Source organism: Nycticebus coucang, chromosome X (genome assembly GCF_027406575.1).
Source record: "Nycticebus coucang isolate mNycCou1 chromosome X, mNycCou1.pri, whole genome shotgun sequence".
Taxonomy (NCBI): domain Eukaryota; kingdom Metazoa; phylum Chordata; class Mammalia; order Primates; family Lorisidae; genus Nycticebus; species Nycticebus coucang.
In genome coordinates, this window is record NC_069804.1 from 15,718,060 (window position 1) to 15,744,665 (window position 26,606).

General features: G+C 38.3%; 1 protein-coding gene and 1 non-coding gene across 6 annotated transcripts in view; one reads left to right on the forward strand and one right to left on the reverse strand.

Annotated features, from left to right (window-relative positions):
• Positions 1 to 24,125, forward strand: part of REPS2 (RALBP1 associated Eps domain containing 2) — a 313,577-nt gene extending 289,452 nt beyond the window's left edge. For all 5 annotated transcript variants that reach the window (XM_053580740.1, XM_053580743.1, XM_053580742.1 and 2 more), the window contains 2 exons: positions 8,643 to 8,748; positions 18,137 to 24,125. In XM_053580740.1, the coding sequence (XP_053436715.1) occupies positions 8,643 to 8,748; positions 18,137 to 18,205 (175 nt within the window). In that variant the 3' untranslated portion in view covers positions 18,206 to 24,125. The remainder of the gene's footprint in view (positions 1 to 8,642; positions 8,749 to 18,136) is intronic.
• LOC128578714 (U6 spliceosomal RNA) lies at positions 17,394 to 17,497 on the reverse strand. The gene has a single exon (XR_008377851.1). It is a non-coding gene; the product is annotated as a U6 spliceosomal RNA (small nuclear RNA).
• Positions 24,126 to 26,606: the final 2,481 nt, after the last annotated feature.

The window sequence follows — 26,606 nt, forward strand, 5'->3', positions numbered from 1 at the left end:
TCTTTTCATGTGCTTATTGGCTGGTTCTTCTTTCTTTTTTCTCCCTGCATCATAAAGATTCCAGCACTTACTGGCTAATTGTATATCTTTCTTGGAGAAATATCTCCTCACATCCTTGGCCAACTTTTAATTGGATTATTCATCTTTTTATTTTTGAGTTATAAGTTCTTTATATACTCTGGATACAACTCCCTTGTCAGATATGTGATTTGCAAGTATTTCCTCCCATTCTGTGAGTTGTCTTTTCACTTTCTTGATGGTATTGTTTGCAGTCTAAAAGTTTTAATTTTGATAAAGTCTAATTTATCTGTTTTTTTTCTTTTGTCACTTGTATTAATATTTTTGGTGTCATGTCTAAGAAACTGTTGCCTAATCCAAATTTATGGATATTTACTCCTGTGTTTGCTTCTAAAAGTTTTGTGGTTTTAGGTCTTACATTGAGGCTTATGGTCTATTTTGAGTTAATTTTGTGTATGGTATGAGGATGGGGTCCAACTTCATTCTTCTGCTTATGGATATCCTGTTGTCCCCACTCCATTTGTTGCAAGGAGATATTTTCTTCTATCTGCCCATTTACTGAATGTCCCTCGCCATGAAATTCCCTCACTAATGAGGTGATTGCATAGTGTCTGGCTGTGCCAGTAACACAGTAGTAGTATAAACAGCAGGGATCTGAGCTTTGAGGTCAGGGAACTTCATACAACTTCTTAGCTTAGTTCCCAGACCAGTTTATCTTGGAATGGTAAGAAGTGACTTAGCATTTATAATTTTATGATCCCTGGGTTCCTTTGATTGCAAATAATAAAAAGCAACTTGAGGTTGCACAACTGTATTCCTTATTATAAGGACAAAAGGGTGGTTTGTGGAAACCTAGAGTATATTTGCCACCTTTTTCTATGAAGACTTCTACCACCTTCAGCTCCAGATGATCAATCGTATTCCTACTATGCAGGGCTCAGGCTGAATAGATTTGTTGGCTACAACCCATATCCCTGGGAGGGAGAATCTGGTCAGCTTAGCATGGGCCAGCATCCATTCGAGTGTGAAAGGGGAGGCAAGGGGTTTCATAAGACCAGTAGGACTGCCGGGGGGCCCATCCCTATAGAGAAGAGGGAAGGGGGTGGAGACAGTTCCTAGAGAAGGGGTAAAGTGTAAGCTGGCACACATAGCATGGTGGTAGTTTAAGGATGAAGGAGAATCGAGTTCTGATCTTCATCTTTTTTATCTTTTTACTTTGAAATAATTATAGAATCATACAAAGTTACAAAATGATATAGTACAATATCAAAACCAGGACACTGACATTGGGACAGTATGTGTGTAGTATAGTTCTATGCCATTTTGTTGTATTTTATCATATATAAAGATTCTTGTAACAACCACTGTATCCAGATACAGAAATCACATCTACCTCCTCCTTACCATTCCTACCCCCCTGTAACCACACTGATCTGTTTCCTATCTCTATAGTTTTGTCATTTTGAAAGTCTTATATAAACGGAATCATACAGCATGTGACCTTTTGACTTTGGCTTTTTTCACCTAGCATAATGCCCCGATCTGTTGAAGGATATTTTGGGTATGTCTAATTGTTGAGTATTACAAATAAAGCTGCTATGAATATCTGTGTACAGATTCTTGTGTACATAAATTTTCATTTACTTGAGAAAAATGACCAGGAGTGTGATTACTGGGTTGTCTGCTAAGTGTATGTTTAGTTTGTAAAGAAGCTTTCAAGTTATTTTCCAAAATGGCTGTACTGTTATACATTCCCACCAGCAATATATGAGAGATTCAGTTTTTTCACATGCTTGCCAACATTTGGGATTGTCACTTTAAATTTTTTTTTTTTTTGCCACCTCTGGTATATGGGGCCGGCAGTGAGCCCTACTCACTGAGCCACAGGCACCACCCAAAATTTTAGCTGTTCTAACAGATGTGTAGTGCTATCTCATCCTAGTTTTAATTTGCATTTCCTTTATGGCTAGCAAAATTAAAATCCTTTCATGTGTATATTTGCCATCATATTTTCTCTTTGGTGACACATCTTTTCATGTCCTATAATTGAATTGGGTTTTTACTTTTGAGTTTTTAGAGTTCTTTCTGTATTCTTAATACAAGTCCATTGTAAGATCTGTGGTTTGCAAATATTTTCCCCAGCCCATAGCTTGTCTTTTGCAGAGCATAAGTTTTCCAAATTTCAATGCAGTTCAATTTATTGTTTTTTTTTTTCTTTTGTGGTTTGTGCTTTTGGTGTTAAATCTAAAAACTCTTCTTCAAGTCCTGACAATTTTCACTTATGTTTTCTTCTAAAAGTTTTATAGTTTTATACCTTACATTTAAGTCCTTAATCCATTTTGTGTTAGTTTTTGTATAAGGTGGAGATTTAGGTCTAGGCTCATTCTATGTTTGTTTCAGAACCATTTATCAAAAAGGCTATTCTTTCTCTGTTTACTTGCTGTTGTATCTCTGTCAAAAGTAAGTTGGCTGCTCTTGTGTGGGTTCTCTACTTTGTTCTTTTGATCTGTGTGTCAATTCTTCTAACATCACCATAGTCTTGATTACTGTCTTCATTTCTTAATTACTTGATACTATATATAATAAATCTTATAATTCTCCTACTTTATAACTCTTTTTCAAAATTTGATAGTTTGGCTATTCTAATAGTTTTTTCAATAGTTTTGGCTATTCTAATTCTTTTGGCCTTCTATGTAAACTTTGTATGGAACTATATTCTTAGAACAATTTGCATCAAACTGCAAAAAATCTTGCTGGTATTTTGATAGGAATTGCGTTAAACCTGTGTATCAATTTGGGGAGACTTGACCATTTTTACTATGCTGAATCTTCTAATCCATGAACATGATATATTTCTTTATTTTATTTATTAATATATCCTCTTTGATTTTTTATCAATGTCATATGTATAGTTTTCAGCATGTAACTTCTGTACATGTTTTGTTATATTTGTATCTAAACATTTCATTTTGATTTTTATAAATGATATATTTTTAATTTGAGTTTCCAAGTGTTCATTGTTAACATTGGAAATACTATTGATTTTTGTATGCTAACCTTCTGTCTTACAAACTTATTTCTATTCTTGTTGAAATCACTTATTAGTTGTAGGAGTTTTTGTAGATTCCTTGGATTTCTGCCTAGATCATCATGTCATCTGCACGTGGGGGTAGTTTCATTTCTTTGTTCCCAATGTGTATGCCTCTATTTCATCTTTTATGCCTTATTTGTGCTGACTGGGACTTCAAGGTACTATGCTGGAAAAAGTGAAGAGAGCAGACATCCGTGCTTTATTCCCAATTGTAAGGGGACAATGTTCAGTTTTTCATTAAATATGAGGTTAGCTATTGGTTTTACATATATGCTCTTTATCAAGTTAAGGAAGTTCACCTCTTTTCATCATTTTCTGAGAGTTGTCATGAATGGATGTTGAGTTTTATTGCATGCTTTTTTTGTATCAATTGATAGCGTCATGTGATTTTTCTTTTTTAGCTGTTAAGATGTTTGAATATTGAATTGATTTTGCTTCAGTTCCTGGAGTGAACTCCTCTTGGTGTTTACTTTATTTTATATATTGTTGAATTCTGTTTGCTAATATTTTGTTAAAGATTTTTGCATCTATATTCACAAAGGATATTGTGTCTACTTTCCTTTTTGTAGTGTCTTTGTCTAATTTTGCTATCAGCATAATACTAGTATCATAAAATAAGCTGGGAAATGTTCTCTCCTCTTCTACTTTAAGGATGAGAGTGTGTAGAATTAGTATTTCTTTTTTAAAAATTTGGTAGAATTCTCTAGTGAAATTATCTTAGTCTACAGATTTATTTTAGGGGGAATGTTTTTTAAAAATTATAATTTTTTAAAAAATTACAAATTTTAATGAAATTTAGAAAATTTCATAAAATTTTTAACATCAATATGAAATTATTTCATGTTGAGTTATGATAGTAGTGACTTTGAAGGAATTGTCCAATTTTATTTAAGTTTTCACAGTTTAGAAACACGAGAAGGAAATTCTTATTATATTTACTCATACATTTACTCTTTTTCTTTAAATTTTACCTTTCCTTTAATTTCTTTCTCATGTTCCAAGATTCCTATATCACTTTTTTTCTGTTTCAAGAATGTCCTTTATCCATTCTTTTAGGTAGATCTATTGGCAACATATTCACATAGTTTTTCTTCATCTGAAAATGTCTTGATTCTTAATTTCTAAAAAATACTTTTATTTGATATAGAATTCTAGGTTGATAGGTTTTTTTTCTTTTGAGCTTGAAGAATGTTGTGCCACTTCCTTTTGGCCTTCATAGTTTCTGATTAGAAGTCTTAACACAGTAATTAAGTAAACAAGATGAGGTTTATATTAACCAGTGTGATGTAAACGCTCCTAATTCTATATGAAATCAGCACATTGTACCCCATACACGCATTAATGTATACATTATCTATGCATTTATGATTTAACAAAAAAGAAAACATTTTTGCATTAATAGTAAATAGCAATAAACATTTAATAGTCCGAAATGCTACTGTTCCAGCTTTATTAATGTCTCTGACAAATAAAAATCTTGTATCTTTGCTAAAAAAAAATAAAGAATATTCTATCCTTGAAAAAAAAAAATAGAAGTCTTTCCCCCTTCCCCCTATTCTTAGGTTGTAACTGGGTTATAGCTTTCCTGTGAAAACCATACATTAGTTTCATAATAAGACTGAGTGCATTGGATACTTTTTCTTCCATTCTTAAGATACTTTACTAAGAAGAATATGTTCCAGCTCCATCCACGTAAACATGAAAGAAGTAAAGTCTCCATCTTTCTTTAAGGCTGCATCATATTCCACGGTGTACATATACCACAATTTATTAATCCATTCGTGGATCGATGGGCACTTGGGTTTTTTCCATGATTTAGCAATTATGAATAGGGCTGCAATGAACATTCTGGTACAAATATCTTCGTTATGGTGTGATTTTTGGTCTTCTGGTATATGCCCAGTAGAGGAATTGTAGGATTGAATGGCAGATCTATTTTTAGATCTCTAAGTGTTCTCCATACATCTTTCCAAAAGGAATGTATTAATTTGCATTCCCGCCCCATGATCGCATTAATGTACACAGCTATGATTTAATAATAAAAAAATAAAAATAAACCCACTGGGGGGAAAAAAATAGAAGTCTATTGTCATTTGAATTGTTTTCCCCGTAGGTAAGCTATCATATCTCTTTTGCTGCTTTTAAGAATTTTTTCTTTGACTTAATTTCAAATGTTTTGAGTTTTGGTCAGCTTCTCAGATCTATATATTATGTCTTTTGCCAAATTTGGGATTTTTTCAGCTATTATTCCTTCAAATGCTTTTTTAGCCCTCCCCCTTTCTTCTCTTTTTCTAGAATTACAATGAGAGAAATATTGGGTCTTATAATCCTACAGGTCCTTGAGGCTCTGTTCAGTATTTTTCCAAGTTTATTATCTCTCTGATGTTCAAGTTGGGTAATTTCTGTTTTCAAGTTTACTGATTCTGTCCTCTCCATTCTCCTATTGAGCCTATTCATTGAGTTTTTTTATTTCAGTTACTGTAGTCTTCAGTTCTAAAACTTCTACTTGGTTCCTGTTTATATCTTCTGGGTTTTTTTGCTGATATTTTCTATTTTTTCATTTGTTTTAAATGTGCTTATAATTGTCTAGGAAGCATTTTTATAATGACTGAATTAAAATCTTAGTTTATGCTCCCACATCTGTGTCAATCTGGGTGTTGGCATCTGTTGATTGTCTCTTCTCATGCAGGTTGAGATTTCCTTTGTATGATGAATGATTTGTTTTAATTGTATCATGGACATTTTTGATGTTCTCTCATGAATCTCTGGGTCATATTTAAGTCTTTTGTTTTGGCATGCCTCCTCTGACACTTCACCAGTGGGAGAAGACAAGTGCCTCTTTGTTTCTGCCAGGTGGGGATGGAAGTCCAGTTTCTGAACTTGGCCTCTATTTATATCCTTGGGGATAGAAGCACAGTTGAATGGGGGTAGTAGTTCAGGCTCTCCACTAGGTCTTCACTGCCACCACCCTGGCTGGGAGAGGGAGAAGTGTTCCGTTACAGCTCCTCAGGAGCACAAGAAGAGGCTTCTTGGCTCGGCACCTGTAGCTCAGCAGCTAAGGGCACCAGCCACATACATCAGAGCTGGTGGATTTGAATCCAGCCTGGGCCTGGCAAACAACAACAACTGCAACCAAAAAATAGCTGGGCATTGTGGTGGGTGCCTGTAGTCCCAGCTTCTTGGGAGACTGAGGCAAGAGAATCACTTAAGCCCGAGAGTTGGAGGTTGCTGTGAGCTGTGATGCCACGGCACTCTACCGAAGGTAACATAGAGAGACTCTCAAAAAAACAAAAACAAAAACCAACAACCAAGAAAGAGGCTTCTTTTCCATTGGAAGGTAGTGGAAGTCTGGGCTTCCCATTTGGCATTCTCTGATCCTACCCCAGTTGGAGAGGCATACCTCATTAGGGGTGAGGTCTAGGCTTCCCATTTGGCCTTAGCTGATGAGGATGGGGTTGGGACCACAGTGTTTCTGTGGTGTTTGGCTATAGTAGGGCAGTTATTATCTAAATGTTTTCTGTATTGCCTGGGTCCTGTCTTCTAGGACCTTTGCCTAAAGAGGGCAGAATTGGGTGGGAGGTTGGACTGCCCTCACTGGCATTTATGATTGCTGACTTCTCCAGTTTCTGTCTAGTCTGGCATACACAAAGCAAAAGAAAACCTGGGGAATTTACTGCTATATGTTTCCCTAGGTATCAGGTTCCCTAGCTGATTTGCCTTCTTTATTTCATCTTTCAGAGTTGTCTTATGTTTATTTCATATATTATGTATATAGTTTCACTGTACTTATCAGGAGGAATAGAATGTTTCTACTCCATCTTGTCTTGGAAGAAATCCAATCTATATATTTTTAAAGCAATTGAAGTCTCTTTCCTGACTCTATATGAATGAAAAAATTAATCTTTGACTTTGAACTTGCTGGGGAAGACATGATATGTTTTACAGAGTAGCAGAATGGCTAGCATAATGTATATTGTCATTAAATATGAATCAGATCTGTACAGTGGTCACAATCCGTTCTGGTTCTGTTGCTCTGGCCTCAAACCCATCTCCCAGTTATTACAAATATAGTCATTTTTTCTAAGAGAACATAAATCACTATTTTGCTCTAAGAATTTGGTATTTCTTGCTGTGGGATAAAAAGTTATAAATTACACCTGTGGTAAACATGTTAATCTATTGTCCAAACTGTGGACAGTTTTGAAAAGTGAAGAGGGCTGGGCTCCCGTAGCTCAGTGGTTAGGGCGCCGGCCACATGCATCAGAGGCTGGTGGGTTTGAACCTGGCTTAGACCTGCTAAAACAGAAAAATAGCCGGGCATTTTGGCAGGTGCCTGTAGTACAGTGATTCTCAACCTGTGGGTCGCATCCCCTTTATAACAGTGAAAATACATCATGGCATTAGGAAGGTTGAGAACCACTGCTGTAGTGCCAGCTAGAGAGGCTGAGGCAAGAGAATCGCTTGAATCCAAGAGTTTGAGGTTGCACTGAGCTATGATGCCATAGCATGCTACCGAGGGAGACTCTGTCTCAATTTAAAAAAAAAAAAAAAAAAAAAAAAAGAAAAGAAAAATGAAGAGGATGGCTCAGTGCCCGTAGCACAGTGGTTATGGCGCCAGCCACTTACACCAAGGCTAGTGGGTTTGAAACTGGTCTGGGCCAGCTAAACAACAATGACAACTGCAACAAAAAATAGCCAGCATTGTGATGGGCGGCTGTAATCCCAGCTACTTGGGAAGCTGAGGCAAGAGAATTGTTTAAGCCCAAGAGTTTGAGGTTGCTGTGAGCTGTGACACCACAGTACTCTACTAAGGGCAACATAGTGAGACTCTGTCTCAAGAAAAAGAAAAAATGAAGAGGATGCTACTGTAATCGGCAAAGTAGGGCACATGGTCACCCTTGTTATACTTGTTCTGTTAATTAGAACATTCTGGAATTTTCTCAAGTAGTACAGATACATGCTGATATATATGCATGCTCACACATGTATGTACATGCACACACACACATACTTAGGCATTTGTGCCTAATAGTAAAGGAGAGCTAGCTCGTCTGGCTATGCTAATGTAGGATTTTTGCTAAAAAGAATATCTTCTTTTTTAAAATAGAGATAATCAAGTTAAAGGGAGAATATTCTTCTTTTCCTTCAGACTTGTCCACAGGGGCCACTTGCAGGTCTTTTAAATGTTATTAATTCTTACACAAAAGGAGCATTCTGGTTAATGTGGTTTGTCAGGAAGAAATATTTATTACAGTGTCTTGGGATAAATGGAATGCAAATGTTTGAAAAGGCCCAATTCACAGCTTTTATTCAACTTATGAAATGGGAATTATATCAGGTGTAAATAATTCATCCCGAAAAATTTGTTTCATTTGGTGTATATCTCTCTGCCTGCTTGCCTGTCTGCCTATGAATATAAGATTCTATTTTTGGAGCCCTCTGATGTTAACCCCGTGTTAGTCTAGCGCCTCTCCTGAATTAGAGTTCTGACCTCCAACACCTTTCTTACTGAAATGTTTCTACTTTTCTGTAGGCAATCTTCCAAACAGAAGAAGGCCATTCAAACTGCTATCCGCAAAAATAAAGAGGCCAATGCAGTGCTGGCCCGGTTGAATAGCGAGCTCCAGCAGCAGCTCAAGGTAATGAATGCTTCCCAGGTTTGGACTGCCAGGCTTTTCCTGGTTTTTCTTTTTTGTTGTTGTTGTTTGGCTTTTTGGGGGGAGGGAGTTTGAACATTTTTTATGTAATACAGAATAATTGTAGTGACTAGATTGACCATCTAGTTCCATCCCTGTCGGTAAGATTTTCCTCTTCGTTCTCAAACCCTTTTTGGAAGGTGTATTTAAGTTCTATGGGTTGACTCTAGCACTCTTTGAGAAAGACTAGTAACTTTAATATGTAGGCAGCATCTTGTGTGTAAGTTAAAAGGAAAAATAATCTATTACAAAGGTTATTTGAATCATTCTTTATTGTACAAAGCTTCTGGGTAAGCCCTTAATTGTTTAAATCCTCTCTGAAAGACGCTATACATATTTTGGTGGAAAGAAGTGGCCTTGGTACTATAAAAGTCCAGCCTCTCCCCTGGTACCTTGGAGATGGTTTCATCTCACCTTCTCATCACCTGTGTCCTTTTCACTTGTTTCTCCTTATCATTGATTTCCCCTGTATTAGTTTCCCAGGGCTGCCATAAAAAAAGTACTATAAATTTGGTAGCTTATGATAGCAGAAATGTATTCTCTCACCACTCTGGAGCCTAGAACTGTGAAATCAAGATATCAGTAGAGCCATGTTCTCTTTGAAGGCTCTAGGGGAGAATCCTTCCCAGCTCCTGGTAGTTGCTTGCAATCTTTGGTATTTCTTGGTTTATAGTTGTATCACTACAATCTCTGCCTCTACTGTTACGTGGCATTCTTCCTGTGTCTCTCCCTCTCGGTGTCCAAATTCCTCTCCTTATTGCATTCTCTCTTACAAGAACATCAGTCATTGAATTAGGGCCCACCCTAATCTAGTGTGACTTCATCTTAACTTGATTATATCTGCAAAGATCCTATTTGCATATAAGGTCACACAGGTATTGGGGGTTAGGACTTGAACATGTCTTTAAATTTTTTTTTTTTAATTTCAGAATGTTAGGGGGTACCCAAGTTTTGTTTATATACTTTGTTTTTATACAGATTGAGTCAAAGTTATGCACGTAGGTGTGCCCTTCATCCAGATAGTGTGCACTGTACCAATGGGTGTGAATTTACTCATCCCCTCCCTGCCCCTATTGAATATATCTTTTAAGGAGACACGAATCTACCCACTGCATCCCCCGATTCTCTACTAGATCATTTTGCATTCCACATAGACATTCTCTAGGATTTTCCACTGTCTTTGATCAATACTGCCCCATTTCTGTGGTCCCGTTCACAGCAGAGTTCCTTACGAACTGTCATTCACTGTCCTTACTTCCTCACTAGTGGTTTTCTCTCCCTTCCACGTCAGTATGGCTCACTCTCTTCTACTCTCACCCCTCTTATGGTTAAATCCAATGGCCCTGTTTTAATATTACTAGAAATTCCAGAAGAATTCTGCACAATTGGGCGTTCCCTCCTCTGAAATTGTTTTTCTAACTGGCTTTTGAGATGTCATGCTTTTCTGGTTTTCCTTCTACTTCGCTGGTGCTTCCTCCTTACTGTTCTCTGCTATCTCTTCCTTCCCTGACTTCCCTTTTATACCTCCCCCCTTTGCCCCAGTATTTTATTATGAACATTTTCTAACATACAGGAAAGTTGAAAGAATCATGCAGTGACTACTTGTGTGGACACCAGTTCAGTTCTCCCACTAACATTTTACTAGACTCTACTTGTTTTATCATGTTTCTATCCATTTATTTATCCTGTCTGTCAGTCCATCTTATTTTTGACATATTTAAAGTAAACTTGAAGATACCTATATACGTTCCCTAAATATTTCAGTATGCATATCATTAGCTGGAGTTCAGTATTTTTATAGGTTTCTCTTATGATGTAAGATTTACATACAACAAATGCCCAAATCTTACGTGTACTTTTTCCGAGTTTATAACAAATACACATACTTATGAAACCTGAACCCCTGTCAAGATAAAGAACGTTACCCTCACCCCAGGAAGCTCCCTCTTGCATTTTCCCAATTCCTGCTACCTACATGGCAGTGACCACTATTCTAAATTTTTTGTACCATAATTTTGCCTGTTGTAAGTTTATATAAAGGGTGTCCTATAGCATTTACTTTTGTGTAAAGCTGCTTCTACTTAGTATCATGTCTTATGGTGGCGCCTGTGGCTCAAAGGAGTGGGGCATCAGCCCCATATACTGGAGGTGGTGGGTTCAAACCCGGCCCCGGCCCAAAACTGCAAAAAAAAAAAAAAAGTCTTATTATTATGTCTTAGAGATTCATTTATAGTGTTGTGTATATCAATATTGCTGAGTTGTGTTACGTTTAGTGACTGTGTCACAATTTGTTTATTAATTCTGTTGATGGACACCTGAGCTGTTTCCAGTTTTTGGCAATTTTAAATAAAACTGCGTGCTTTAACAAGTCTTTATGTGGAAATCTGGATAAATACCTAGGATTAGTAGGTGATATGATAATTATATGTGGTTAGTTCATAAGAAACTACTAGTCCTTTTTCCAAAGTGGTTATAGCATTTTGCACTCCTACCACTAATATACCAAAGTTCCAGTAGTTCCACATCTTTGCCAACATTTGGTCATTATTCTTTTTAATTTTAGCCAGTCCTGTGGTGATAAGTTTTTATCATCATCTTTTTGGTGACTATTTATGGTGATCACTTTTCTTTGTAATTATTTACCTTTCATCTATCTGATGAAGTATCTTTTCAAATGTTTGGGCCAGTTATTGGATTGAGTTTTTAGTCTTTTTTTTGGTGTTGAATTATGGTAGGTGCTTTTTGTATATCTTGGTTACCAGTCATCTGTCAGATACATGTTTTGTGAATGTTTTCTTCCACTCTTTGTTTGGCCTATTCCTTTTCTTAACTGTATCTTTTCATGAGCATAAGTTTTCAATTTTGATGAAGTCTAAATTTATCAATTTTTCTTTTGAGGTTATTTCTTTCTTCTTGTATATGGAAACTTTGCCTTTCTTTATGAAGATATTCTCTTATGTTTTTTAAAAGCTTTATTGTTTTAACTTTTATGTTTAGGATTATGATTCATCTTGAATTAGGTTTCATGTCTGGTGCAAGATTCAGGTCAAAGTTCATTTTTTCCCATTTCAATATCTACTTGATCTAGGACCATTTGTTGAAAAGACCTTCCTTTCCTCCTTGGATTACTGTGGTGTTCTTGTCAAAAATCTAATGACCGTATAAGTGTAGGTTTATTTATGGGTTCTTATTCTGTTCTGTTAATCTATTTGTTGAGCCTTTTGCCAGTACCACATAATCTTGATTAACATTGCCTTATACTAAATATTGAAATCAGGTAATATAAACTTTTCAATGTGTTCTTCTTTTTTAAGATTCCATTGTATATTTTAGTCCCTTGGTTTTATAAGTTTTAGAATTGGTGTGTCAATGTCTACAAAATAGCATGCTGAGATTATGATTGGATTTGCATTAAATATATAGATCAATTTGGAGAGAATCTATATCTAAACAACATTGAGTCTGCCAATCTGCAAGCAGAGCATATTTCTATAATTATTAAGGTCTTCTAAAATTCCTCTCAGCAATTTTGAGTTTTGAATATATAAGTCTTACTTATCTTTTGTTACATTTATTTCCAAATGATTTTTTCATGATACTATTGCAAATGTAATTTTTTTTTGAAATTTCATTTTTAATTGAGTTTATGAAGGTCACAGAATACAAGGTCAACACACACAAAAATCAGTCATGTTCCTATTATATAAGCAATGAGCTATTAGTAATAGAATTTTTTAAAAAATTAAAAAAGTACCATTTCAGAAAATTTGTCCCCTCTCATAAATGAAATACTTAGGTATAAATCTGCCAAAGCACACACAGGATTTATATGCTGAAAACTACAAAATGCTGCTAAAAGAAATCCAAGAAGACCTAAATAAATGGAGAGACATACCCTATTTGTGGATTTGAAGAATTCATTTTTCTCCAAAGTAGTGTAGAGATTCATTGCAATCACAGCTCACAGAAACCTCTAGCTCTTGGGGTTAGGAGAGTCTCTTGCTTCAGCCTCCTGAGTAGCTGGGACTACAGGCACCCACCACAATGCCTGGCTATTTTTTGTTGCAGTTTGGCCAAGGCCGGGTTCGAACCTGCCACCCTTGGTATATGGGGCTAGCACCCTACTCACTGAGCCACAGGCGCCACCCTTTATTTTCTTTTTATTTAAAGAATTTTTTTTATTCTTTGTTAAATCATAACTGTGTACATTAATGCATTTATAGTGTACAATGTACTTATTTGATAAATGTGCAATGCTTACAACAAACTGCGTAACATAACCAGGTTCTGATCCCACAATTTTGTCTTGGGCCAAGACAATCTTATGGCCTCTGCCCCGACCTCCACCCAGATTAATCCCATTTTCAGCTAAGAAGATCTCAGGACCTCTACCCAGACAATTTCCTTGAGCTATTTCAAAGAACAAGAGACATCCCCTGCCCCTCCCAACCATGGCCTGAAGTGGAGATGCTGGTTTCAGTTCCCAAAAAGTTGGGGAGACAGAAAATATTTTTGCTATTTTTCCCCCCAGGTCCTTCTCTCTGCAATAGTAGCATGAGGGAGATTTTTGGTATCTTGTTTGTGGTGATGGTTACAGATTTATACATGTGTACATGTGTTAAAATTCACGGAACTATATCCTAAAAGAAAAACAAAAGTCAATTTTACCCTATGATAATTTGTTCAATAAAATTATTTTTTAAAATGTCAAAATTTAAAAAGTGTCAAAATTCATTCTGTTTTATGAATCTTTCTGGGCAATGCTATTTGTGTTTTGTTTGGTTTTTCTCTCCTCTCTGTTTTGTTGGGGTAGGTCAGTTTCAGCCATTGTTCTTTTCTTTTAATTTGGGAATCCATGTTCTTCAGTTTTGTGAGTTTTCTTAATTTTTATTGTTGTCGATTATTTCCTCTCCCTTGCCCTCTGCCCCCATTTTTTCCTGTTCTTCCTTGCTGATATTATTTAGACATTGGACCTCTAATTTTCTCATATTTTCTCTTCTGTTTTCTTTCTTTTTTCTTCCTACCTTCTCTTCTTTATTTTGGCCTATTTCTGAGACTTAATTTTACATTCTAAATCTCTACTGTGTATACTGTGTAATACCAAGAATTCTTTTTTGTTGTTCTCTGGTCATTTATTTTTGATGATGTCCTCTTATTCTTTCATTGTTGTAAAGTCTTCTCTTAATGGTAGTCTTTTCTTCTTGAATAATTGCTTTTTTTGTTATGTTGTGTTTCCTCTTAGATGCTTTCCTTCAATACCTGATAGCCCTTCTTTGCTCATATTTAGGAGGAGGATAAAAACACTAATTGGAAGTTGATAGCACATTGTGGGGGGGGCTTGTCAACTTTGAGCTTCACTCTCTGGCAATCTGGCTGGGCTATATAGTTGGGGAACACTGAAAGGCAGTATCATTGGCTCTTTCCTTTTGTTCTGGTCAAAGTAGCCAGAGAAGAGACTTGTCTTGGTCACCTGTGTGGAGGGAAAGAGTGGTTGTGGAGCCAGAGGGCCATGGGTCTCATTCTGCAGCATATTCATTTACTTTTCCTATTTCCAGCCCACTATCTTGTCCACAGCTGTGCTTGCTAATCCAGATGCTGTTTTACCTTTTGAAAAAATAAATATGTAGCATTCTGCTCTGGTGGCAGGGAAGATCTGGGGATCTTACTGCTTCTGAAACAGATTTTCAACCAACCTTATTTTAGCCGCTCCCCCATCCCACTTTCATAGGTATCTGGTGCTGCCAGTTTAACTCTTTCAGGAATTCTCCTGGGGAAAGTCAGATTGGTTCTTGTTTTTTCTTCATGCTTAGCTCATAAGTAAGTTTTTTTTATTTGATTTATGTCAGTGGGAAAGTTCTAGGTCTAGTGCACAGAAGTCTGAAGAATCATTGAAACACAACTCTAGTAATAGATCCTCAATTAATACTCAGACTAAGCCAGTTTATAGATCCAGAACCTTTTGAGTGAAGGGGCTTCTTGGGGCCCCTTAAAGAAGGGACCTACTATGCTACCAAAAATTTATATTGTAAATCTTCTAGCCTTTGTCAAAGGGGCCTGAGACCATTTACCAGGGTGACCATGTATTGAGGGACGGGAAATAATCAGACCTTTGCTGGCTCTGAACAGACACGATACGCAGTGTCACTGTGGCCACTCAGTCAGAGTAGACGCATATGGAAGTAAGGCGATAATGGAGTTTTAGCTTAGGTCCATCTCCCAGTGGGCCCTGTGCATTCCCAAACCTACCCTGTGGTTATTTCCCTAACTCTGGAATGCATACTAGGAATAGACATACTAAGCACTTGGCAGAATCTGCACATTTGTTTTCCTGGATTTGCTAAAACATTTACCATTTATCAGTTTGCCTTTCAGCTTACAAATTCTATTGTTACCATCCCTTCACTTTGTTTTTCCCTGTCTTGTGGGTCTATGATTTTGAAAAAGTTTCTTTACTGTTTTAATGGAACTACATGAGGGCATATGGCACCTATGGTTGCTCTTCCTTCTTTCCCTGAAATCTCTGTACTGTTTTGCTTGATGATATTATACAGTCCCATGGCTTTGAAGACCATCAATAAGCTAGTGAAACCAAAATTTATGTCTCAAACCCTACTTCTCTTTCCTCTGAGCATTAAACATGCACATATAACTCCTTACTTAACATTTTCTCCTTAGATATCTAATATACATCTCATATGTATATTTGGACTCCCCAAATCCCAGAAGTCATCTTTCAATTTTCCTTCTCTCCTATATCTACTTCATCAGCAAGTCCTGTCAGTTATAGATTCAAAATATATCCAGAATTAATCCACTTCCCTTCATCTCTATCGCTACTACCCTGAGCCATAACTCTTTCTTTGAAATACCCATTTCTTATCTAATCATCTTGTTCTCAGTATCACTACCAGCCATCCATTTCCTTCCTTCCCTCTTCCCCTCCTTCCTTCTTTTCTCTCCTCCCCTCCTCTACCCCTTCTCCCTCTCCTTTCCTTTCCTTTTTCCTTTCTTTTCCTTTCCTTTCCTTTCTTTCTTCCCTTTTCTTTCTTGACACAGTCTCACTCTGTTACCCTAGGTAGAGACCTGTGGTGTCATAGCTCACAGCAACTTCAAACTCTTGGGCTTAAGCAATCCTCTCGCCTCAGCCTCCTGAATAGCTGGGACTATAGTCATGCCCCACAATGCCTGGCTAGTTTTTCTATTTTTAGTAGAGTCAGGGTCTTGCTATTGCTCAGGCGGCTGTTCTCAAACTCCTGAGCTCAAGCAATCTACCCACTGGCCTCCCAGAGTTCTGGGATTACAGGTGTAAACCACTGAACCCAGCCTTTTTTCTTACTCCCCAAATCCCAGAAGTCATCTTTCAATTTTCCTTCTCTCCTATATCAACTTCATCAGCAAGTCCTATCAGTTATAGGTTCAAAATATATCCAGAATTAATCCACTTCTCTTAGTCTCTATGGCTATTACCCTGAGTGGAGCCATTTTCATTTCTCACCTAGCTCCATCCAGTTGCTCCCCTGTTTCCAGTTGGGCCCTGCTATAATCCACTGTCTACATGGTATCCAGAATGAAAATTCCAAATTATAAATTGGATCATGTTCCTTTTCTGATCAGAAGCCCTCAGTGCCATCTCCCCACACTTTGGATGAAGTCCACAGTCCTTCCTCTGCCCCACAAAGCTCTCTGTGATCTGGCTCCTGCCTAAATCTCTGACTTTATCTCCTTCCCTGTCTTCCTTGCTCCCCCTTCTCTGGTCATACACCTTTCTGTTCTTCAGACCTACCAAGCTTATTCCCTCTCTCAGGGCCTTTGCAGTTGCCATGTTGTCTCTCTAAATAGCCTTCCCCCATATTTTCATATTGCCCACTTCTCACTTCATTCAAGTCTCTGCTCAAGCAGCATCACCTTACAGAAGACTTTGCTGATCACCCTCTCTGCTTTCTTCTATAGTCCCCTCTGTTATTCTCTATGACATCATCATACTATTGTCTTCTGGAAGTATCTTGTTCATTAACTTTATTATCTTTCCATAGCCATTTGACTATAAGCCATATGAGGGCATTGGTCAGATCTGTCTTGTTCTTTGCTGATATCATCACAGCTAGAGCAGTATTTGGCGCACAGTAGATAGATTACTCAGGGATTATTGGTTGGGTGGACAGGAAGGTGGGTGAATAAATACTTGTTAAGTTCCATACTGACTATATCATGTTGGTTCTTTTGGAGCATCTCAGAATTGAGCCTTTGTACAGAATTCTTTCCCACCTTGACTAATTCTACTTGAATGCCTTTATGTGCCCCTCTCTCCCTGCCAAAAAATATGTTTTAGGCATGAAAGTTTGAGTTTCCAAATGGCAGTTGCTCATGTTCCTTCTGCCTTTCACTCAGATGTTACACCTTGTGCCACATTTTTTTCTTTTTTGAGACAGAGTCTCACTGTGTTGCCCTCGGTAGAGTGCTGTGGTGTCACAGCTCACAGCAACCTCAAAGTCTTGGGCTTAAGCGATTCTCTTGCCTCAGCCTCCCAAGTAGCTGGGACTACAGGTGCCCGCCACAATGTCCGGCTATTTTTTTTATGATTATATATTAAAAATATGAAATGCTTCACGAACTTGCGTGTCATCCTTGCGCAGGGGCCATGCTAATCTTTGTATCGTTCCAATTTTAGTATATGTGCTGCGCAAGCGAGCAGGCCTAGCTATTTTTCTGTTGCAGTTGTTATTGTTGTTTAGCAGGCCCCAGCCGGGTTCAAACCCACCAGCCTGGATGTATGTGGCCAGCGCCCTACCCACTGAGCTACAGGTGCCGCCACCTTATGCCACATTTTGTGTAGGAACCTGGATAGGACTTTGGTGGAGGGATGACCAGTGTACCCTTTCATTCCCCAGACCTGACTGAGTGTGGTACTGGATTAGAAGCCAGAGATTGCAACTAGAAATTTAGTCCGGGTGGCTCACCCCTCAGTCTTGGGAATCTGCTTTTGCTTTCTGCCCTCCCCCAATCAATATTTTAATTTTTAATGTCATTCTCTGCCAGCTACTAATCCTGTTAGAACAGGATGAGACTAAGGTGGAGCAGTGGAGAGGGGTCAGTCAGTTTCAGTTCATCTTCAGAAAGGAGTTGAGAGATTACAAATTGTGAAGCCCCCCTTGTCTGGTCACCAACTTTAAATCTGATGCCTTCCATTCTACCTGTTCTTGAGTTATATAGCACTGAAGTGTTTATGGATCCAGTTATAAGTTTTCTTTTAATATCTGATGAAGTAGGGATGAACCCAGGAAATGACCCCTTTCCTTTTTTGTTTCCTTTCTTTTTGTTTTGTTCAATTTAGGAGGTTCATCAAGAACGGATTGCATTAGAAAACCAACTGGAACAACTTCGTCCAGTCACTGTGTTGTGACACCCATGGTTCAAGTGACAGTGAATGACCTCATCTGCCAACATCTTTCTTTCTCGTTTGAATGTTTGAACCCCACTACTTGTCATAGATGTTTGACTGTGTCACCAGCTGTGAGCAGCAGAATATGATCCATATGACCTTTTTCCTTGTAATTCACTTGTACATTTTACTGTGATGGAAGATACTTCAACTAATTATCACGCTTGAAATTGTAATTATCAGTAGAATCTCTCTCCATTCTTAAGCACTGCCTCAAGGTGTTAGATGCTGCTCTTTACCAAAAATCAGTCTTCTAGCAAATAAAAATAATTGAGCATTATTTATTTAAGGAATTTATGATTTGTATAAAACCTTATAACCAGGTACCTTCAGGATGCTTGTTTTATTTTTGTATGTGTATCACATATAGTAGGTTGGTTTCCTGAATAATTAGGATTCCAACTGGCTAGTCTTTGGCATGATGATAATAAAAACAAAAGCTAAAATAAAATGAAAGCATCAGATTTAGACTGGCGCTGTGCCCTCCACCACTATATGCCAAAAATTTCTTCTCTAGTGCCATTTTGATATTATATCTAGCTATAAATAATACATGACTATTGTTTTCTATTGAATGTCAAAGACTTATTGGGTCTTTACACTTCTGTAAAGTGGAGGTTTTGGCAGTGAGCTATTTAACTTGGCCAACCTAGGCCATCAACCCAGATAACTCAGTCCTTTCATGTAAATTTTTGGGCAAAAGCAATCTGCTTTAACTGCCTCACCCGATCAAATTAAATAAATAGTTGCTAGATCTCTACTTTTATCCTGCATGGGATAACATATATGTAAATGCATGAGTTTGGAAACCACCCATCAAATATGAAAGGCTGATGAGACTTTTTGGATTGGTTAATACTTGTTTTTTGAAACCAAGTATCCAAACTGGGGAAGAAAGGGAGATGGTTGTTACCTTCAATTTAACAATCTCTGGTAGTTATTTTCATCAACTTGGACTACAAATGTATCACGTATAAAGAAATAATGAAAGGAAGTGTTCCTCATGCTGGATATATGACTGTTTTGTTCTCTGTGAAGTGTACCCCTGGGAAGTGATTGGTTTATATCAGGTTCAGAGGAGTCCACCTAACTCCAATGCAGGCGATGTAAACCAATAAGCTCAAATTGTACAAGCTGGTATCCCACAGAGATTTAAGTAGCTGTTGCTTCTTCTGAAAGCCCAAGTTGAAAGTGGGAACATAGGGTAATGGGGTCACAGGGTCACTGGCCCTCAGAAAGCATGCTAGCTTTCACATCACTTCAAGAGACTAATGGTGGGGTGGCACCTATAGCTCAGTGGGTAGGGTGCCGGCCACATACACCCAGGCTGGCAGGTTCGAACTCAGCCTAAGTCAGTTAAATAACAATGACAACTGCAACAACAACAACAAAATTATGGCTCCGTGCCCGTAGCACAGTGGTTATGGCGCCAGCCACATACACTGAGGCTGGCAGGTTCGAACTCGACCTAGGCCTGCCAAACAACAATGGCAACTGCAATAAAAAATAGGTGGGTGCTGCGGTGGGCACCTATAGTTCTAGCTACTTGGGAGGCTGAGGCAAGAGAATTGCTTAAGCCCAAGAGTTTGAGGTTGTTGTGACACCACGGCACTCTACCAAGGGCAACATAGTAAGACTCTGTCTCAAAAAAAAAAAAAAAAAAGAAAGAAAGAAAGAAAGAGAGACTAATGGCAAGAAATGCTGTCTCTCATGCATTTTGCTAATTTCCCCCTTCTTAAGTTAGGGTGTACCTAGGGTCCTTTTAGAAGCAGTTTAGATAGTCTGCAATATGTGGGATTAAACCTTTGATTGCAGTAGAGCTGATAGCTTGCAGAAGAAGTAGGCATTGACTTAATGCTTCCTCATTCCATTGGTAAGCTTTATCAACAGCTTAACAGCAGAGGAGAAAGGCACAAACAGATGATGTTTTTCCAAAGAAAAACAAATTGTGAATCTATTCCATGCATGTTGAAGGATTTTGAATTGATTTGATTTTGAAAATCGTGAAACTTGAACCATTTCTCTGTTTTCTTTTATCTTCCCTTTTGGTTGCCCTTTTTGTTCTTGTCAGGGAAGGATTGAAAGTGAGTTTAAACCCTTCTTAAGATTATAAATGGGTTGGTGCGGATTTTTAGGTAACCTCTTTCCACATGTCCTGAGATCTGGGGGTTGCAACACATGTTCTCAGCAGTGTTCTTACTGCAGACATTTCACAGCGCACTGGGCTTTCTGGGGAAGACTAGCATATGCACTTTATCTCATAATCTTCTAGAACATATGCACTCACTTGGGATAGCACTTCATATCCATTAACAAGACGTATGAACTAAGGAATGTTAGTATACACTATGCATTTTAAAAATATTGACATGCTTTTTCTTCCCCGTGAAGTCAATGCCAGAGTGAGCCAAATCAGGATGTTGGGGTTTTGTTTAGTTGGTTTGGTTTTCATTAAAGGAAAACACTCACATCGGACAAAGTCCCCTGAGTTTCATTGTCTTACCAATATTTTAAGATAGGCATTGCATTAAAGCACACACCAATACTGTCTATACCCAATCTTCTTGACAGGACTTAATTGTGACTACAATTTCTTAGTTGCTTGAAAGTAGATTTTTAAAAAACATGTATTTGTGTGTGTATATACGTAGACACACGCACCATAACTATTATTATATTATTACCTAACTAGTGCTCATCTTGTATTTCTCTGTGGTCTTCGAATGTGCATTTTTAATTTAAGGTTATAATGCCTGATGATGTTTCTGTGAGCCTTTAATGCAGCAGTTCTCAACCTGTGGGTTGCGACCCTTTTGTAACAATGAAAATACATTGCGGCATCAGGAAGGTTGAGAACCACTGCTATAATGTGATTTATAGGGAGGCTGGGTTATTGAAATCACCATTATACCTCCATTATGAAACAACTCCAAACTTAGACCTGCTTGTTGGGGAGGATTCTATAGACAGAAGGTCAATGTTGCTCCTGTCCATGGGGGTTGAGTTACCTTCTTGTTAAGTGGTCTTCCCCCAGTGGGATTCTACAGTCCCACAGATGAAAGCATAGTAGGAGCTCAGCATCTCTTGTGTGTGGTGTATTGCTTCTGCCAACTTCCTATCCAGCAAACATCGAAGCAAAACCAAAAGGTAGATATCTGGAATGAGTGTGTGTGTTGTAATAAAGGCAGATTGCCTCATGTAGAAGTATCTGTTTCACAGATATTAACACTGTTTGGGCCTGATTGGGAGAGGAGGTAGCTTAGCTATAAGCTATGCCCATCATTGGAGAATAAGGTATCAGAACTGGGCAGGACTGGTATCCATCCCCTGAAGTTTGCTTGTGGGGAAACCAATGCTGTAAGAAACAGAAGTGCTTGACCCAAGAATCCCTAGAAAGAGGTAGCTAGCGGCAGCTTTTTATGGATCCTGAGTTAGGACTTCCACCCTCTATCAATGCTAAAAATAGATGAGAGGGTTTTTTTGTTTTTCTGTTTGTCACATTGAATTTCAATGATTTAATTATTCTTTAAATATGAAAACATGTTTTTGAGGGTTTAGATCTAGAAATTTCTCTTGGACTGAAGTGAAAAATAAAAGCCGAAGGAAAAGAATATGATCGAACTATTTGTTCTTCTGAACCACCTCACCTTTCATGATGCAATAAGTTGCTCTAAGTTTCTTGGCAGAACTTTTGACAGCTGTTGCTTTCAGTGCATTCCATTCCTGTATTCCTGATGGGGGTTTGTTTTTAAAATAGACTACTGTGATTGAAATGAACTCAATATGTAGTAAGTTACCGTTTTCTTCAATATAGCTTCGGTTCCTTGGGTCACAAATGTTCAATTTCAGCATATTTTAAGGCGAGTAATCAAAAACACGAATTTTCCTTTGATTTCCTACCAGTGTCTGAACTGTCATAAAGCATTTTTCTCTTCAGATGTGATTTGATTCTATAGTATGTTTCTAAGTGATATTTGTCTGTTTCTTACATGATCTCACAGGCATTGTAATAGATGTGTACTCAGATCAATTAGGTAATATCTGAAATTGATGTGCTCTTTGCAATTAAGGCAGACATTTCCAAATGTCTTTCTTTTAAGCAGTACTTGGAAAAATTTCAATTGCAGCATAATATCTTAGAGCTAAAAATATTTGTTCAGTATAAACTAGAATCACACCTTCTGACTAGATACCACCAAGGGAATGTGATTTTCAAAGTATTTAAAAAACAAACAAACGTGATTTACCATAACAAGCAGATTCTCCCATATTATTGACAAGTTTGGCTCATTGATTGTGGTTTGAACATTATGAATGTGAGCAAAATGAAATAGCAGTTAAGAAGCCTTTCCCCTCTCTATTTGAATAGAACCCTAGTAACTTTGGCTTCTCTTTCCAACTGGTTTACCGTGTTTCCAGTGTGCTCTTTTAAAACTGATTTCAAAGGATCAGTTGAAATTGTATTTTCATTATGGATGTTTTGTTAGGGCTTTTCTTGGCCTCATGACTCAGTGTGGTTCAAGGTCCTAGTAAGAAGTGGGGATTTGGTTCTAGGGAGCCCTCAGCTGGCATGTCTTGCTCCTCCCTTGGCCTAGTAGGTTAAGGGAGGTTGCCTACCAACTGTGACAGATCAGTTATTGATGGCAGTTTGAATGTGAGTGTCACTCTGTGAGCTACCCTGCTTTGCTTGTTTTTAAGGAGAAAGGCATCTAGTCATGTGAACCTCCCAAGAACAGCAGATAAGGAGGGCCAGACTTTAAAAGCAATGCAGATGCTAAGAACTGCTTGCCCTTCCCCTAAATTAATAGGCTTTGGGTGGGGGGGCTGCCTTACCCACATGCCCTGAGGCAGCCAGTCTGTTAGTGTGAGCAAGATACCCCAGGCATATAGTTGCTTTATGCTTGTATAGTGATTTTCTGCATTTCCTAACACATGTGATCATAAAGAACCTCTTCTCAGAGGCATTGCAGGGTTTCAGTAAGACAAGACTTGTTCTAGTTACAGAAGCCTTGATCTGTTGTCAACAATTGGGGAATACTTATTTTTAATGTTTTCTGAATCCTTCTGTCTTGCTGTTAGCTAAGTTCATGGCCCTGGAAGTTCAGGGAAAGTGAGTTTATGACTCTGAAGATCAGAGGACACCAGACTTCAGGAGGGCTGAAATTGGAATTTGGGGACTATAATGAGCAACTTTTAGATATCAGTTCCTGTTGGACAACAGGATTAGATCTAAAGCTCCTTTACGGAGCTCAGCTGTGGGACTGGAACAGTTGATGTGATAACCCCATTGTGTGGAGATTGGATCAACTGAGTTGTGTTTTGAGTCAACTTGTATGAGAGTGTCAGTTGCATCTATCTTGGGAACCAGGTATACCCTTTTCTTTAACACTGCCATCCTTTTTGTCTTCAGCACAAATAAAGTGTTCAAGTGAGCCAGAGGCAAGAAGAGCCACTTTAGTCCTCACAGCTATTGGCAGAGAGATAATGTGCTGATGGTCTATTTTAACCTTGAAAGTAAAAATGTATATTTTTTCACTATAGGTACATTGATCAGTAAAAGTGCAACAGCAAAGTATATATTTGATGACTTCTGTCTTTTCGTGGTAATGTGCTAACAAGTTGTGTTAACATTTTACTCAGCCAGAGCCTCATTCATTTGCTAAGCCTTTGGCACATTATGTATATTGACCTTAAACATAAATCCTGAAAGTGTCCTATATTTGGATTGTAACTTGTAGACTCAAGCTAACCTTACTGCCTCTTTTTCACACTTGTTGAGAAGTCTGTGAAGAACATAGTAGGTTAAGGATCTCCAACTTTGGGAAATATACATGATGTGAAACTGGGGTGCTACGTTAAAAATAAACGTATGATAACTAAATGTGGCTGTTACGGAGTCTTGGTGTCAATATTCTGTGGTTTGCCTTTGGTTTCATGTGCATTTAATGCAGGTGATGTGAAAATGAGTTGGAGGACTTCCCAATTAAACCAAAGTCTGAGATTTGGTTATTTTCACCCCCTGGTGATCAGAGACAGGTCCTTAAATACCTGCACACAGTAAACACTTGGCAACCCCGGGATAGCGTGGCTAGCTCATTGTGCAGTTTAAGGACCCACTGAATTGAAAACTTGGCTTAATACAGGGTCAGGTTATTTATCTTATCAGAGTTCTTTTAGTTAAAAAGTATTCAATTCAGCTGGGCATGGTGGCTCATGCCTATAATCCCAGCACTTTGGGAGGCTGAGGCAGGACTGCTTCAGGCCAGTAGTTCGAGACAAGCCTGGGCAACATAGTCTGTACAATACCTTGTCTCTACAAAAAATTTAAGAATTAGCCAGGCACATGGCATGCACCTGTAATCCTAGCTACTTAGGAGGCTAAAGCAGGAGGATCACTTGAGCGCAGGAGTTTGAAGTTGCTGTGAGCTGTGATGACATCACTGCACTCTAGTCAGGGTAACAGAGCAAGACCCTGATTCAAGGGAAGGATCAGAAAGACTTGGCTTCAAATCTCAACCAAGTAATCTGGCACCCCAGTTACAGTTTTTTACCTTTAAAGTTTAAGTAATTTCAGGAGGCACCAGTCTCTTATCGGGTTGGGGGTTTTATTCCATATTGTGAATGCAAATGGTGGGCTATACACAGGATATTTCCAATCTAGTAGTTTCAGAGAACAAACTAACCCTGGAAAGATCATCAATCATTTGCCCCACAGCTTGGACACTGGACGTCACCAGGCCTTGTTTCCAAGTATTGATGAGGATCACTAGGTCATTTGCTTAAGCCATAAAAGAGGTCTGAGATCATCTAGGCAAGTGGTTCTCAAAGTGTGGCCCCCCCAGACCACCAGTATCAGCATCACTGGGAAACTTATTAGAAATGCAAATTCTTGCCACACCCCCACCCCACCAACACAAGGGACTAAAACCCACAGAGGTAGGAGTCCTAGTGGATGATGTGAGACTTCTCCCATCCTCAACTCTTTCTTTTTGGGGGAGGTATCAGGGGCCCTGAGATGACTGAGAGGTACAGAACTCTCTTTTCATCAAGAAGACTATCAAAGGACACAAATGAATTTGTGAATGAAGCCGAAACATCCAATTCCTTTTGAACAAGAGCACTCAATGAGTTTATTTAAGACTTCTGAAAGGGGAAAATGCTTCAAGTGGGGCATCTCCATGGCAAACTTCCAACTTCAAAGAACGCCACCATATTATTTTTCAAATCCGAGATGTTCTGGAAGTGTGAACAATAGTATTTGCAGGCATCTGAGTGGTGGTTACCTCATTACAAATTTCTTTCAAACAGACTGGAAAGCATCTTTATCTTTGAGTATTAGGTTATAACTCAGATATATCTTTCTTTATTTGCCCTGAAATCCTGTTAGCAGATTTGGCAGAAAGAAGGAATTGTTATGGAAACTGAAATTTTCAAGATTCATCTGTGAAGATGAATCATCATCATCAGAAGACATAAATAATACACAGGCAGTCCCAGATTGCAGAGAAGGTAAGTCCCCGAGAATGTGTTTAGGTCGGATTTGTATGTAACTTGAGTCCCTGATGGACAGTGCATCATCTATGGTAATAATAATCATAATAACAATACTGACATAGCTCACGTGGCAATAATAATACAGTGTAACACTGTAGTAATAATAACTTGTGCTATAATATTGTTACAAAAACATTATTATAATAATATTGTGCTCTTTTCATTCAAACAGAACATAAAGACAAACTCATATGAAAAGTTTAGATAGGAGACAGGAGAAATTTCAAAAAAAAATACTATGTATTAAAAGGTAACACTCGCCTAATATTGCATCGATGTCTTGCTTACTGGAAGGGGCATTTCTGAGGCCAGAAGGGAGGCTGACATTAATCAGAAGATGATGGTGGAGAAGGTGCTGGAGGGGGTGGAGTGGGTGCTGGAGAATCAGGCTTTGATTCTGTGGCTGGAGGAGGGGAGCTCACCACTCCAGTCGGTTTCTTGAGAGAGGTTTCTGGGGTTGCAAAGTCCCTTTCGTTTTTCCATCATAAATGGCCTTGTAGCAGCTGATGTTCCTGCTTACTGCCCGGTAAACCTGTGTAACCGCTCAACGTTAGGCTCTTGCTCCTCAGGCTCAGCAAATCCTGCTTCCATGAGACGAAAGGCTTCGGCTCCTTCTGTGGTCGCAAACTTTCTTAGCTCTGGCCCTTCCTATTCTTCGTGTTCCCGGGTTCCTGTCAGCTGCTGCTCTGTCTGTGAGACTAGCAGCCAGTGTAAAGGTGCTGTGCCTGAGTGCCTCTTACACCTTGTGGGTTTGTTTACGTGCACGGAAGAAACTAGTCCCCAGATTATTAATTACTTAATTATAAAC